General features: G+C 42.3%; 2 protein-coding genes across 5 annotated transcripts in view; one reads left to right on the plus strand and one right to left on the minus strand.

Annotated features, from left to right (window-relative positions):
- Positions 1–6,728, minus strand: part of Pus10 (pseudouridine synthase 10) — a 99,415-nt gene extending 92,687 nt beyond the window's left edge. For 2 of the 4 annotated variants that reach the window (XM_045147587.1, XM_004665522.2), the window contains exons 1-2: positions 5,846–6,728; positions 2,326–2,466 (exon numbers count right to left, since the gene is read on the minus strand). In XM_045147587.1, the coding sequence (XP_045003522.1) occupies positions 2,326–2,451 (126 nt within the window). In that variant the 5' untranslated portion in view covers positions 2,452–2,466; positions 5,846–6,728. Of the gene's footprint in view, positions 1–1,085; positions 1,144–2,325; positions 2,467–5,269; positions 5,289–5,845 lie in introns of those variants that run through there. The other 2 variants (XM_045147586.1, XM_045147588.1) reach the window with 2 other exon arrangements.
- Positions 6,411–15,418, plus strand: part of Pex13 (peroxisomal biogenesis factor 13) — a 31,730-nt gene continuing 22,722 nt past the window's right edge. The window contains exon 1 of the mRNA XM_004665521.2: positions 6,411–6,561. Coding sequence (XP_004665578.1) covers positions 6,464–6,561 — 98 coding nt within the window. The 5' untranslated portion in view covers positions 6,411–6,463. The remainder of the gene's footprint in view (positions 6,562–15,418) is intronic.

Consider the following 15,418-nt stretch of genomic DNA (forward strand, 5'->3'; position numbering starts at 1 on the left):
AGTGAATATATATATATATATATATATATATATATATATATATATACACATGTATATACACACCATCATTGCATATGTACTATTTCTAGTTTTCACTATTATTAGATATTATTATTATTATTAGATATTATCATCAGTCACACATATAGATGAATAAACTAAAGCTACACTGGTGGAACTGAGATTCCAATCATGTCTTCTAGCTCCAAATCTTAGGCTTGGAATTCAGACTGTTCAAATCCTAGCTTGCTCATTTATCAGTTGTGTAATTTGGGCAGGTTGCTTAATCTCTGTGTCCCAGTTCCTTTATCTGAAAATAGAGATAATCATAGTGTGTTCTTTACAAAAAGATTGCTATGGAGTTTATTATTAGAGCTTGACAATATGGTAATGATAGATGAATATTGGATATGCTTATTATTTCTGAATAATATAAACAACTAATTATACAGGGGAAATGATAACTCTTGCTGATTCCTTGGCAATTTTTAAAAGAAGAAACTGAATATCTGTAGGAGTACTTGTATATTATACATGTACACAATTGCTATCTGCCTCTGAAAAGAATGTCACTGTTAGAACAGACATTTCACAAGTATGTTATGCAATTTATGTAAAAGTACTGCATTAAATGACAAAGCTTTCCATATTTTTTTTGGCTTTCCATACTTTACCATAAATGTGTGATGGAAAAAAGAAACTTGTATGATGCTCTTATTCTTACTTTAATATCAGTACTAATGATTATAGAGGGTTCCAAATATACCCATGTACCATATAACATCCCCAACAAAGGAACGCATATACACAGGTCATAGTCCTTTCAGATTATATTCTCTAGTGATATCAAAACCATCTTAAGTACACTCCATGCTGTTCACACAAGCATCAAATCACCTAAGAACACATTTTTCAGAACATACCCCTTCACTAAATAACACAAATGGTCATGTAAGCTGAGGATGGGGCTCAGTGGTAGAATACTTTCAGCATGTGTGTGGCCCTGGATTCAATCTCCAGCACGAAAAAATACATTACACATATAGTACTACAGAACAAGAAAAAAAAAATGCAACCAAACTCACGTTTCACTTAGGAGAAGAAATGAGAACTATGACTCCTCCTGTTGCATCTTATTAATACCTGGTGAGAAGTAGTATCATGTGGTAGTTTGTTTAGTTGACCTTTATAAAATGTCTATATGAACATTAAATGTATTGGATAATTATGCCAAAAGATCACTCTCTATACTGTTAGATATTGATGTAACCACTTAGAAGATTCCTCTATGCTAAGTATTAAACACTGATATAACTGCTTAGAAGACCTCTCTCGGCAAAGTGTTACAGTGATGCGACCATTGTTAGATATTGATGTGACCACTGAGAAGATCCCTCTATACTAAGTGTTAGACATTGATGTAACCACCTAGAAGATCTCTATACTATGTGTTGGATATTGATGTGACCACCTAGAAGATCTCTCTATACTAAGTATTGGATATTAATGTAATGACTTACAAGCAACTCATAGACCTGGGACAAAGGTTTGAAGGTGATGGCAATTCCAAAATCACTTTAATCTTAATGATTTCATTACTTTTCTTATTTAAAAAAAATACAAAGAGAGAGAGAGAGACGGAGGGAGGGAGAGAGAGAGATTGGGGAGGGGACAGAAAAAAAAATTTTTTTTGGCTTCAGGCTGCTGAGCCTGGAAGTGATGCAAGTGGAGGTGACCTAGGGTGGAGAGCTACTTTTTCTTATTTAAGAAAGAGCTATAGGGGCTGGAGAGATGGCTTAGCAGTTAAGCACTTGCCTGTGAAGCCTAAGGACCCCGGTTCGAGGCTCGGTTCCCCAGGTCCCACGTTAGCCAGATGCACAAGGGGGCGCATGCATCTGGAGTTCGTTTGCAGAGGCTGGAAGCCCTGGCACGCCTATTCTCTCTCTCTCCCTCTGTCTTTCTGTCTGTGTCTGTCGCTCTCAAATAAATTAAAAAAAAAAAAAAGAAAGAGCTATAGGGCTGGAGAGATGAATTAGTAGTTAAGGCATTTGCCAGCAAAGCCAAAGGATCCAAATTTGATTCCCCAGTACCCACATAAAGCCAGATGCACAAGATAGCACATGCATTTGGAGTTTGTTTGCAGTAGCTAGAAGCCCTGCCATGCCCATTTTGATTCTCTCTCTGCCTTTTTCTGTCTATATCTCTCTCAAATAAAGAAAGAAAGAAAATATTTTTTAGAAAAAAAGTTACAGATTCTTTCCCTGAATGGCACAGATATTCATTTTAAAATGCAGAAAACATTCCTTAATATAAAGAAGAAAATACCTGGGATGGAAGTTTGTAAGGTGCATGAAGATCCACACCACAGAATCTGAAGATACACCTTGGACAGGTGCCAGAATTGAGCAACAACTGGGCTACATGCTTGTTTTCATCAATCAATGGAAACATACTGAATAACTGCAACTAAAAAGAGAGAAAGGAAAAATAAATGAGCAGTTTCAGTTTCATCACACTTAGGAATAAACACTAAAGTTTTAGGCTGGAGAGATGGTTTAGTGGTGAAGGTGTTTGCCGTTAAAGCCTAAGGACCCATGTTGGACTCACCAGGTCCTCCATAAGCCAGATGCACTCAGTGACACACGCACAAGGTTGCACATGCACACAAGGTAGTACACGCATCTGTAGTTCGATTATAGTGACTGGAGACCCTGACACACCAATTCTCTTTCTGTCTCAGTCTCTCTTTCATCCAAAAAAAAAAAAAAAAAAAAGCCAGTCTGTTGGGCTTGCCTCAAACAAAAATCAAACTAAATTTTTGTCGAAAAACACTATTTTGTATAAGTACCATGCACTAACTGATTGCACTACCGGAGAGTGAAAAACACTATTTTGTACTTTCCAATCATGCAGTTTTCATTATAATCATATTTTAAAACACAAAGTTGACGGGTATTTATACATGACATTCAGCTACTCAGGAGGCTGAGGCAGAAGGATCACCTGAGCATATGGGCAACAAGAACCTCTTAAAGGGGGCTAGAGAAATGTCTTAGCAATTAAGGCATTTGCCTGCAAAGCCAAAGGACCCAGGTTTAATTCCCCAGGACCCATGTAAGCTAGATGCACAAGGTGGTGCATGCATCTGAAGTTCGTTTGCAGTGGCTAGAGGGCCTAGTGTGTCCATTCTCTCTATATACCTCTATCTTTCTCTCTCTTAAATAAACTAAAAAAATTTTTAAAAAAGAACCTCTTAAAGAATGCCCTCTTGGGCTGGAGAGAGAGCTTAGTGGTTAAGGAGCTTGCCTGCAAAGCCTAAGGACCCAGGTTTGATTCTCCAGGTCCCACATAAGCCAGATGCACATAGTGGCTCATGCATCTGGAGTTTGTTTGCAGTAGCTAGAGGCCCTGGCACAGCCATTCTCTCTCTCTAATAAATAAATAAAAATAAATCTTTTATTAAAAAAATGCCAAGCCAGGCATAGTGGCACACACCTTTAATCCCTGTACTCGGGAGGCTGAGGTAGGAGTATCACTTTGAGTTCGGGGTCATCCTGAGACTACATAGTGAATCCTAGGTCAGCCTGGGCCAGAGTGAGACCCTACCTCAGAAAAAGAAAAAGAAAAAATAAAAAGAATGCCAGCGACTTCTCAAGAAATGTAGGTTAGCATTCTATATTATGATAAAAGCACACTAATACAACCAAGTCAATCAAAAGAAATAAAAATAAAAAGCAGGCACGGTGGTGTAATCCCAGCACTTGAGAGGCAGACAGGAAGACCATTCAAAGCTCCAAGTCAGCCAGGACTACATACTGACACTTTATTAAAGGGGGTTGGGGGAGAGAATGAGGATAACATAGAAAGAGAACAGACAGAGGCAGATAAGTCTCTGAGATGAATAATAAATACCAGAGTGAGATGGTACCAGATTACATCTGGCTGGGAGCTGATGCAGGTGACTATATGAGAAATCAGGACTAGGAAGAGAAGAAAGCCAGCCTTGTTCTGGATGAAATGGCAAGAATTTTAAACACCAGGTTTGGAAACCACTCAGGTTTGCCTAAGTAAATTTGGGATCCAGAGTATTTTCAAGAAAGTACTTAGCATGGAAAATGCTAATAAAAATTTAAAAAAAAATAAAAATGAGAAAATGAAAAAAATAAAGCAGGAAAGCTAAGAAAAAAATTAAGCTAAAATCTCTTTTACAAGGAAAAAAAAAGGAATTACTTAGAATAAATATGAGGAATACACCCTCTAAATCATTAAACTCTATGTGGGCACCATTATTTCACTACTTTAATGCCTTCCCAAAACTCAACCTGTTAATTTGATGCTGTGAGAGGCTGAAAATAACCATGTAACGGGCATCCTCTGTTTGGGCATGAACAGTAAGATCTCCATGAATTTGAGGCCATACTGGGATACACAGGGAGTTCAAGGCTAGCTTGTGCTGCATAGTGAAACCCTGACTCAGACTAAAGGAAGGAGGAAAAGGAGCATCTACAAAGCCCCCAAAGAGAAACTGTTTCTGTCTTCTTAGTTTTTTTTTTCGCCTCTTTTCCATTAAAGTTAAGGATATGATTCATTTCAGAATTAACTTTTAACTCAAACAGAAACACACACACCCTCATCCAATGGAAAAAAAAAATTAATAATGCCTGGTTTGGTGGCCCATACATTTAATCCCCGCATTTGGGAGGCAGAGGTATGAAGATTGCTGTGAGTTTGAGGCCAGTCTGAGATTACATAGTGAATTCCAGGTCAGCTTGGGATAGAAAGGTCCTACCTTGAAAATAAAAAAATAAAAATAATAAAAGAATAAATGCTTTTAAAAGGACACACTGTAGTGAAATTTTCCCTAGAGACTTAAATGGATACATTGAGATTTATGTTCTTTATTTTAGAGACTGAATGCTATTTCTCCAATGGGTTCACTAGAATAAAGGCATTGTACAGTCAGTAAGTGACACGCTACAATCTCCTGACTCTGAGAAGTTCCCAAACCTGTTGAGAATTGTAAAACAAACCTCCTGTTCTTAAGATTTAAAGAAGTCTAAAAGTATTTAAACAAAACCCCTCTTGGAGATGTGTTTCTGGAGTTACAAACTCTTTCAACATCATTTTCACCTGCCAACAAGTTAGTGACTTCTCAAGCATGTTAACACTTAAAAGGTGGAAACATACCTTCATCCCGATTGTTTTATATCGGTGTGATGAAATGGTAAGATTTCATAAAAAGAAATGAGTTATGCTCTGTTAAACTCACCTTTGAAAACAAGAGTTGAGAAATACGCTTCACAGTTTTCCAGAGTCGGTAGACCCTGTGAAGAGGTTTGCTTTTTGTATTTCTTTTACAGAAAAAACTCTGTAAAACTTCCAACAGGCGTGCTTCCCACGCGTCAGAATCTCTACAGGATTGACTCCATTCTCCACGTACCAACATAACGAACCCAATCAGATTTAATAAGGAGAAAATTTTACTTTCCATACATTGGACGATTACAAAATCCATTCATCGGAATGGAAGGAAGGAACCGGGCATGGGGCGAGGGGCACTAAAAAGGCCAGACGGAGATCTGTTAGGAATTCCCGTATGCATAGGTGTCGGGACGGGGTGGGGAGGTGCTTTACACGTCCAATGGACTACCAATACACTCAGCCACAGCATCGCTCCTGGGCGCTCAGAAAGTTTATGCCAAGGTTTAACCCCCAGTGTCGGTTCCGTCCTTAGCCTCCCCCCTGGCGGAGGTCCTAGAAACTTCCCAGTCACCCCAGCAGGCTCCCTCCAGCTCACCTCTCGCACCCGGTCCGTAACCCCTCACCTCGGACTCCCCGGCCTTACCTTCTTGCAAGATGCTGGAGCTGAAGATTTAACCCCTTCCAGCCCTCGGAGGGAACGGGGAAGACTGAAGACAGCGTACCTATTGCACCTAGAATTTTGTTCCCCAAGGAAACGAAAGCTTTAGAACGAAAGTACCAGGCCCTTCTAGCGAAAACGCAGCGAATATGCCCTTGCTATTTAAAGAGAACATGTGCTAAGCCACGGGGCTTGTAGGCTCAAACTCCAGCTACCCCTCAGGTCCAAGAATGCAAGGGGCTTTACTTCCCCCCCACACCCCGCCCCGCCCCGCGGGGTCTGCCGAGGTTCTCCCTTCCGTGGAATTTGAAGCCTAGGGCATATGAGCCGCTGCCAGAAACATCGATAATACCTTAGCCTCAAATTTAGAATATGCACTTTCTATGTCAATTTTTAAAAGGAGCGTTTCCTTCTGTGTATCAGAGGTACTGTCCGGTCTCTGGGTCCCAGCTAGCACGGCAGCACGGCCCTTGGCCTGACTCGCCAGGAGGGACCAGGGTGTAGGGTTCGGTGTTCTGTTGGTTCGGCCTGGAAAGCTAGGCGCTCCACCACCTCGGCCCTCGCAGTCCAGATGCCCAGCGGTAGCTGAACCGAGGCGGAGAGATGGCGTCCCAGCCGCCGCCGCCCCCCAAGCCCTGGGAGACCCGCCGAATTCCGGGGGCCGGGCCGGGACCAGGACCGGGACCCGGCCCCACTTTCCAGTGAGTGCGGGAGTCTTCGGGTGGCTGACGAGTTTGCAGGGCTTGGCCCGAGGCGGTTGAAGCCGTTACGGGGCCGGCGTCTCCTCCCCCGTCGAGCTGTCCCCCTCGGCCCCGGGTCCGCGGCGAGCTGCCGCTGGGGTCCGGCTGAGGTCCGAGGGCCGTTCCCAGTGTGGCAGCAGTCTCCGAGAGGAAGTGAGACGGCCGCCTCCCTGGGTGCCCGTGCTCGGGAGGGCAGGGGCCGGCTCCCTGGCGCTTTGTGTCCGCGGGACCCCGCGGCCTCGGGCTGGACCCTCCGCCACGCAGGAGCCTGGGTTTGAGTGGGTGGCCCAGCGCGCCGCCCGCCCTGCCGCGGCTGGGACCGGGACCGGAGCAAAAGTCACTGCTCACGCTGTTTACAACCTCCCCAGAAGTTGGTGGATGTCCAAAAGGTCACTTTTACGAAACCTGGAACCCTTGGTGATCTTTTCCAGAATAACTCAGCTAAAACGTTTCTGATTGAGTTTTGAAGGAGCATAGCGGGTCTAAATCTGTGCAAAATGGTGTACGTTTTTCTTAAGGGCGTTTTCATTTGCTTTGCTTTTAATCTGTAGCCAATGGGTCTGCAGTTTTTGAAAGGTTAAAGCATACAGAATCAATTTCACGATGGACATAACTCAGGCGACATGATTCCAGTGCACTATTTGTAGGTTTCCCGAACCCATTAAAATCTCCAGTACATTAGAAATATTTCTGCTGCATTATAAAATCACTTAATCTTCTCTTAAGCTCTAAAATACTTGGTCATAGTAACTAACGACAATGATAAATACATATCAAGTAGTAAACTTTATTGTGTTCAGCCAGGACACTTTCTGCCACCATTAGTTTTTTGTTTTGTTTTGCTTTGCTTTGCTTTGCTTTGTTCGAGGCAGGGTCTCACTGTAACCCAGAGACCTGGAACTCACTCTGTAGCCCTCTTGGCTGGCCTCGAACTCAAGGTGATCCTTCTATCAACCTCCCGAGTGCAGAGATGAAAAGCATGAGCCACCATACCTGGCTTTTGCCATCATTTTAATGAGTGTGAAGAGTTTAATTTTACATCTGTTAAAAGTTTTGTTTCTATCTGCCCCTCCCCTGCTTTTATCTCTGTCTCTCTCTCTTCTCTCTCAAATAAATAAGTAAAAAATATTTAAAAAAAAAAAAAAAGGCTGGAGAAATGGCTTAATTGTTAAGGCAGTTGCTGGCAAAGCCAAAGGACCTAGGTTTGATTCCCCAGGACCCACATGAGCCAACTGCTGCGCAAGGTGGCGCATGTGTCTGGATTTTGTTCGCAGTGGCTGGAGGCCCTGGTGTGCCCATTCTCGATCCGCCTCTCACTCTGTCAAATAAATAAATATTTTTTTTTTAAGTTTTGTTTGGGCTGGAGAGATAGCGTAGCGGTTAAGGCGTTTGCCTGCATAGCCAAAGGACCCTAGTTCAATTCCTTAGGATCCACATAAGCCAGAAGCACAAGGGGGTGCATGCACCTGTAGTTCGTTTGCAGTGGCTGGAGGCCCTGGTGCTCCCATTCTCTCTCTCTCATAAATAAATAATTTCTTTAAGTTTTGTTTATATAAAATCAAGCATTTTCTTACATTTTTCATTGAAATGGGTCTTTTAATCTTTTTATATTTAACTATGTGTGCACCAATGTTTTTTCTCCTCCCATCTGGCTTTCAGCTGCTGGAATTACAGAAGCCCACCACAACTTCCTGCTTTTTAAATGATTATTTTTTTTTTGTTTTATTTATTTATTTATTTATTTGAGAGTGACAGAGAGAAAGAGAGAGAGAAAGAGGCAGGTAGAGATAGAGAGAGGGAATGGGTGCGCCAGGGCATCCAGCCACTGCAAACGAACTCCAGACTCATGCACCCCCTTGTGCATCTGGCTAACATGGGTACTGGGGAATCGAGCCTCGAACCAGGGTCCTTAGGCTTCACAGGCAAGGGCTTAACTGCTAAGCCATCTCTCCAGCCCAAATGATTATTATTTTTAGAGAGTAAGAGACAGAGGGCGAGGGGGGATTGGTACCAGCACCAGGGCCTCAGCAACTACCGTCGAACTCCAGACGCTTGCGCCACCTAGGGGGCATGTGCTAGAGAGATAGCATACCAGTTAAGGCACTTGCCTGCAAAACCTAAGGACCCATGTTCAACTCTCCAGAGCCCACATAAGCTTCCAGCTTTTTATGCAGGATCTGGGGCTCTAACTCTGGTACTTCAGCCCCAGCCCTGAGCACTTAATCAACTGAGCCTTCTCCATGGCCTGAAATGTTGTCTTGTTGAAACACATATAGACAAGTATTCACTTCCCAATCATAAGAATTACTTAGCTGTTCCTGCTGGTACACTCATGTATACCCAACATTTGGAAGTGGAGGCAGGAGGATCAGGAATTAAAGGTTAGCCCAGCTATATAGTGAGTTTCATGCCAGAATAGGCTACATGAGACCCGGTTTCCAAAACAACTTGTCAGATTTGCATCACATTTAACTACTGGCCTTATTTGGTAGGTAATGCACAGAAAAAATGTCTACATGTGCTTAGGTTTGTTTACATGTGTCACACTTAAAGCTTAAGGACATTCCAAGTAATATTCTATATTTTATTTTTCTTTCATTTTTGTTTTTTAGGTGTGATTTTGTTGTTCTGTGCTACTGGGGCCTTGCACATGGTAGAGGGAGCACTCTACTACTGAGTTGTCCCCAGGTTTGTCTTGAACTCGCTCTGTAGCCCAAGCAGGCCTTAAACACACATTCTCCTACCTAAGCCTCCCACTTAGCTGGGATTAAAGGTCTTCTCACCAGTCATGACTGTCTTTGTTGTTACTGTTACTGTTTGTCTTGTCCACTTTGCTTTTGAGTTACCTTTGCTTACCAATTTGCAAGAGTACTTTATTGTTTGCACTTTTTTTTCTTTATTTTTTTAAAAGATTACACTCTTTTATTCCCTCTCCCTGTTTGTATTTCCCTGGGGCCCTCCTCAGTGGAGTTATAGAGTTTACTGTGGGGTCATGAAGGCCTCAGTCAGTCCCAATGGGGTAGTGTGGGGACTGTGCCCCAGGATATTCTTACCCACTCTGTGGCTGGTACAGTCTTTCTGCCCTCTTCCACAATGTTCCCTGAGCCATGGCAGTCCTGTTGGTAGTCTGATTTTAGTGTTGAGGTTTTGCTGGATCACTGTGTCTGCCACCATCACCCTAGAGCTGGTTGTGAGGCTGGCAGTAAGAGCAGTGTTCATGGCACAGCTTCCACTACAAGTTCTCCTGGGTCCTGGCAGATGTGGAAGAGGTGACTAGACTTTTTGTAAAGGCAGGGTTTCAATTACTGACCTGGAACTCATTGTGTACCCAGGCTGCACTAGAGCTCACAGTGACCCTTCTATCTCAACGTGCCTTCCAAGTGCTAGGATGAAACATGTGAACCTCCATGCCTGGCTTGTTTTAAAATATTTTTCAGTGTCTGGCCTTAAGCCCAGTTTTTGTATAGATGTTTTAATTTATTTGTTACAGTTTGCAATTTGTTTTGTTTTGTTTTGTTTCTCAAGGTAGGGTTTTTCTGTAGCTCTGGATGACCTGAAATTCACTATGTAGTCTCAGGGTGGCTTCAAACTCACAGCAGTCACAGTCACAGTCCTCCTACCTCCTGAGTGCTGGGATTAAAGGCATATACGACACCATGCTGACAGTTTGCTATTTTTGACCTTGTATAAAAAAGCACTTCTAGAACAGGAAATTTTTTCTTTTTCTTTTCTTTTTTATTGTTTTGTTTCCCAAGGTAGGGTCTCACTCTAGCCTAGGCGGACCTGAAATTCACTATGTGGCCTCAAACTCATGTGATCCTCCTACCTGTGCCTTCCGAGTGCTGGAATTAAAGACCTGTACCACCACACCTAACTTGTTTTGTTGTTGTTGTTTGTTTTTGTTTATTTTTATTTTTATTTATTTGAGAGTGACAGAGGGAGAGAGAATATGAATGTTGGTACACCAGGGCCTCCAGCCACTGCAAAGGAACTCCAGATGCCTGCGCCACCTTGTGCATCTGGTTTATGTGGATCCTGGGGAATCAAGCCTCAAACTGGGTGGGGTCCTTAGGCTTCACAGGCAAGCGCTTAACTGCTAAGCCATCTCTCCAGCCCTTGTTTTGTTTATTTAAGAGACTACAAGAGAGAATTACCCCACCAGGGCCTAAGCCATGCAATCGAAGGCCAGGTGCTTGCACCACCTAGTGCGCATGTGCAACTTTGCGCTTGCGTCACCTTTGTGCATCTGGCGTACCTGTCATCTGGAGAGTGAGTGAACATGGGTCCTTAGGCTTTGTAGGTAAGTGCCTTAAAGACTGAGCCATCTCTCTAGCCCGCTGTTTTGTTTCAAATATTCTGCTCTTCACATTCAAATCTTTTTAAATCTACTTAGAACTAACAAAAAACTGTGTAAAGAATCTTTTTTCAGGCTGTAGAGATGGCTGAGCGATTAAGTGCTTGCCTGTGAAGCCTAAGGACCCCAGTTCGAGGCTCGATTCCCCAGGACCCACGTTAGCCAGATGCACAAGGGGGCGCACGCGTCTGGAGTTCGTTTGCAGAGGCTGGAAGCCCTGGCACGCCCATTCTCTCTCTCTCTCCTTCTATCTGTCTTTCTCTCTGTCGGTCGCTCTCAAATAAATAAATAAAAATTTAAAAAAAAAAAAAGTTTTTTAAAAAATACTTTTTCCATATGGATAACTAATTGTCCCCGCACTGTTTACTTAGAATAATTTATTCCAGCCTAGTTTGTAATGTAATTGATCTCATATCCTGTTTTCCTAACCGCGAACTTGTTTGAGAGACTCTCTGTTAATCTCTTCCATCTACTTGTCCGTTCTTTATTAATACCACACTCTGTTAATTACAGAGCTGGCTTTAGAATAATTACATTTTTTGGTTTTTGAGACAGGAGTCCCCCAGACCACCCCCAAACATTAGGTCTCAAACGATCCTACTGCCTCAGCCTCTCAAGGACTAGTGTCAGCACACCCATCTATTTTGTTTTTGTTGTTGTTCGGTTCGGTTTGGTTTGGTTTGGTTTTTCGAGGTAGGGTCTCACTCTAGCTCAGGCTGACCAGGAATTCACTACGTAGTCTCAGGGTGTCCTCGAACTCACGGTAATCCTCCTACCTCTGCCTCCCAAGTGCCAGGATTAAAGGTGTGCACCACCACACCCTGCTTAATTTTTTTTAGTTTTTATTTATTTAGACCGACAGAAAGAGGCAGAGAGAGAGAGAATGGTCCAGCCACTGCAAACAAACTCCAGACGCGTGTGCCCCCTTGTGCATCTGGCTAACGTGGGTCCTGGGCAGTTGAGCCTGGAACCTGGGTTCTTAGGCATCACAGGCAAGCGCTTAACCGCTAAGCCATCTCTTCAGCCCACCCTGCTTAGTTTTTGATATTTCTTGTCAACAATACACATTGTTGTTCTTCAGAATGATTTTTGTTACATTTACCCTTTAAAAAAAGGAGAGACTTACTGAAGTTTTGTTATTAAAACCTTGCAGAATTTATAGCTCAAATAGGGCTCCATCCTTACATATTGTATAAACCACAATTGGTGACAATTTTTAACTTTTGTTTTTGACTTAATTAATGTCTTAGTGGCACACTGTCCAGCACTCTGGAGGCAGATGTGGGAAGGTTGCTGTAGGTTTCAGGCCAGCCTGGTCCACATAGCAAGTTCAAACCAGCCAAGGCTACTTGGTGAGACCGTGTCTCAAATAAATATTGTGGATGGCAGAATATTGGACTCTTAATTTGGTCTAATGACTTGGTTCAAATTTTTTGGAGTTTTATCAGACAATTCTGTCAGTTACATATAAGCTAATAGAGTCCATCAATATCCTTATTCGGGTACTGACTTTTGCTAGAATGCTTCTACATATGATAACATAGGATATGATATTTTCTTTTTGTTGTTGGTGATGACGGTTGTTTGTTTGTTTGTTTTTGAGCTAGGGTTTGATTCAAGCCCAGGTTAACTGAGAACTCACTGTGGAATTAAAGGAATGTGCCACCATGGAAAACCTTTTCTTTTTCTTTTTTGGTTTTTTAAGGTAGGGAATCTTGCTCTGTTCCAGGCTGACCTGGAATTCACTGTGTAACCTCCAACTCAAGTTGATCCTCCTATGTCTGTCTCCCGAGTGCTGAGACTAAAGGTATGCAACACTATGGCTGGCAGATCTGCTTAGTTTTAAATATAGTATTGGATTCTCTTCTTTTTTAAAACAATTTTAATATATATTTATTCATTTATTTTGGTTTTTCAAGGTAGAGTCTCACTCTAACCCAGGCTAACCGGCAATTTACTATGTAGTCTCAGGCTGGCCTCCAGCTCATGGTAATCATCCTACCTCTGCCTCCCAAGTGCTGGAATTAAAGGCGTGTGACACCACACCCAGTTTGAATTCTCATATTTTAAGATTGTTGCAATTATGTTCCAGTGTTAAGTTGAAATTTTCTTCCTTTGTAGTTATATTTTTCTTTTTATCAGAGTTTTATGAGTTGAGAAATTTTTGCATTGATTTTTTTTTCTACTAAAAAAATTCTATTTCTCATTTTTCCTTTAAAAGTAGATAGCTGGGCTAGAGAGATGGCTTAGCGGTTAAGACACTTGACTGCACATGAATTAAATAACCCAGGTGTCATTCCCCAAGACTTAAGCCAGATGCACAAAGAGGTGCATGCATCTGGAGTTGGTTTACAGCAGATGTAGGCCCTGGCATGCCCATCCTCTATCTGCCTCTTTCTCTCTCTCTCTAATAAATAAATAAAAATAATATAAAGAAGTAGATTTCTTTCTCCTTAATGTCCTCTGATTTTATCTGATTCCTTGTCCTCTGTAGTCTTGTTAGGTTGTACCTAGATATGAATATACAAATAAATGGATGTATATTTCCCCTCAAAGGTAGCTACATTTTAAGGATTCATATCTATCTTTTCTACTTTTTTAATTTACTTTAATTAATTTATTTATTTGAGAGAGAGAAGAAATTGGCCCACCAGGGCCTCAGCCACTGAAATCAAACTCTTGATGCTTGCAACACCTAGTGGGACATGTACAACCTTACACTTGCCTCACCTTTGTGTATCTGGCTTACATGGGATTTGGGCAGTCAAACATGGGTCCTTAGGTTTCTTAGACAAGCACCCTAACCATCTCTCCAGCCCTCTTTTTTTTTTTTTTTTTTTAATTCATGTGTTTGGAGGCAGAGAGGCAGACAGAAAGTATATGGGCACGCCATGGCCTCTTGCTGCTACACAAGAACTCCAAACACATGTGCATCTGGCTTTACGTGGGTACTGGGAAATCAAACCTGCACTAACAGGCTTTGCAAGTAAGTGCTTTAACCACTGAAGCAACTCCCCAGCCCTTTTTCTTTGAACTGCCAGTGATTTAGCCAGATGTGGTGGCTCACACCTATAATCCCAAACTCAGGAAGCAGAGGCAAGAGGATCTCTGCAGGTTTCTGCCAACCAGGGCTACATGAGACCCTGTCTCCAAACAAAGAAAAATAGGCATGTGCCATCACCCCTAGTCCATACTTTTCTCTAACTCAGAAAAATTTTTACCAGTTATATCTTTAAATATAATTTGCACACCACTCTTTCCCATCTTTTCTATTAAACGTTGTATTAAGAATATCAGGGGCTGGAGGGATGGCTTAGCAGTTAAGGCATTTGCCTGCAAAGCCAAAGGACCGAGATCTGCTTCCCCAGGATTCACGTTAGCCAGGTGCACGAGGGGGCGCATGCGTCTGGAGTTCATCTGCAGTGGCTGGAAGCCTTGGTGCACCCATTCTCTCCCCCTCCCTCCCTCCCTCCCTCCCTCCCTCCCTCCCTCCTCTCTCTCTCTCTCTCTCTCTCTCTCTCTCTCTCTCTCTCCCTCTTTCTCTGTCAAATAAATAAAATAAAGTATTTAAAATTTAAAAAAAGAAGAAGAGGGCTGGAGAGATGGCTTAGCGGTTAAGCGCTTGCCTGTGAAGCCTAAGGACCCCGGTTCGAGGCTCGGTTCCCCAGGTCCCACGTTAGCCAGATGCACAAGGGGGCGCACGCGTCTGGAGTTCGTTTGCGGAGGCTGGAAGCCCTGGCCCGCCCATTCTCTCTCTCTCCCTCTATCTGTCTTTCTCTCTGTGTCTGTCGCTCTCAAATAAATAAATAAAAAATTTAAAAAAAAAAAAGAAGAAGACTATCAGGGACTGGAGGGATGGCTTAGCAGCTAAGGCATTTACCTACAAAGCCAGAGGACCAAGGTTCGATTCCCCAGGACCCACATTAGCCAGATGCACAAGGAGGCACAAGCATCTAGAGTTTGTTTGTAGTGGCTGGAGGCCCTGCCATGCCCGTTCTCTCTCTGTATTCCTCTTTCTCAGTCAAATAAATAAAAATTAAATGTGTGTGTGTGTATACATATAATCATATATATGTATATATACACACACATATATATGTATATATCAGGAGAGTTTCCGCTGCAAGAAACAATTATCTTTGTTTTGTATTTCTGTTACTGTTTTTATTTCTTTTATAAAAACAATTACCTTAATGTGCTTTGAACTATAAAGACATTTATTGTTAAGTTAGCTAGAAGTCTAGAGATCTGCTGTCTTACTTAACATTATCATCAAGAGACCTAAATTTTTCCAGGCTTCCTTTTTTCATTTTTCACTTATTTATTTTATCCTTATCAGCTTTCTGTTTTTAGCCATCTCTCTCTTATTCTTGCTTCTCCAAAAAGAATCTCTCCCCTTTCTCTCCAGTCTGGCTTCATTCAAGATTTTCTTATAGGAGTTCTTGGATATGACTGGCATCTTTC

This window comes from Jaculus jaculus, chromosome 4, assembly GCF_020740685.1.
Source record: "Jaculus jaculus isolate mJacJac1 chromosome 4, mJacJac1.mat.Y.cur, whole genome shotgun sequence".
Taxonomy (NCBI): Eukaryota; Metazoa; Chordata; class Mammalia; order Rodentia; family Dipodidae; genus Jaculus; species Jaculus jaculus.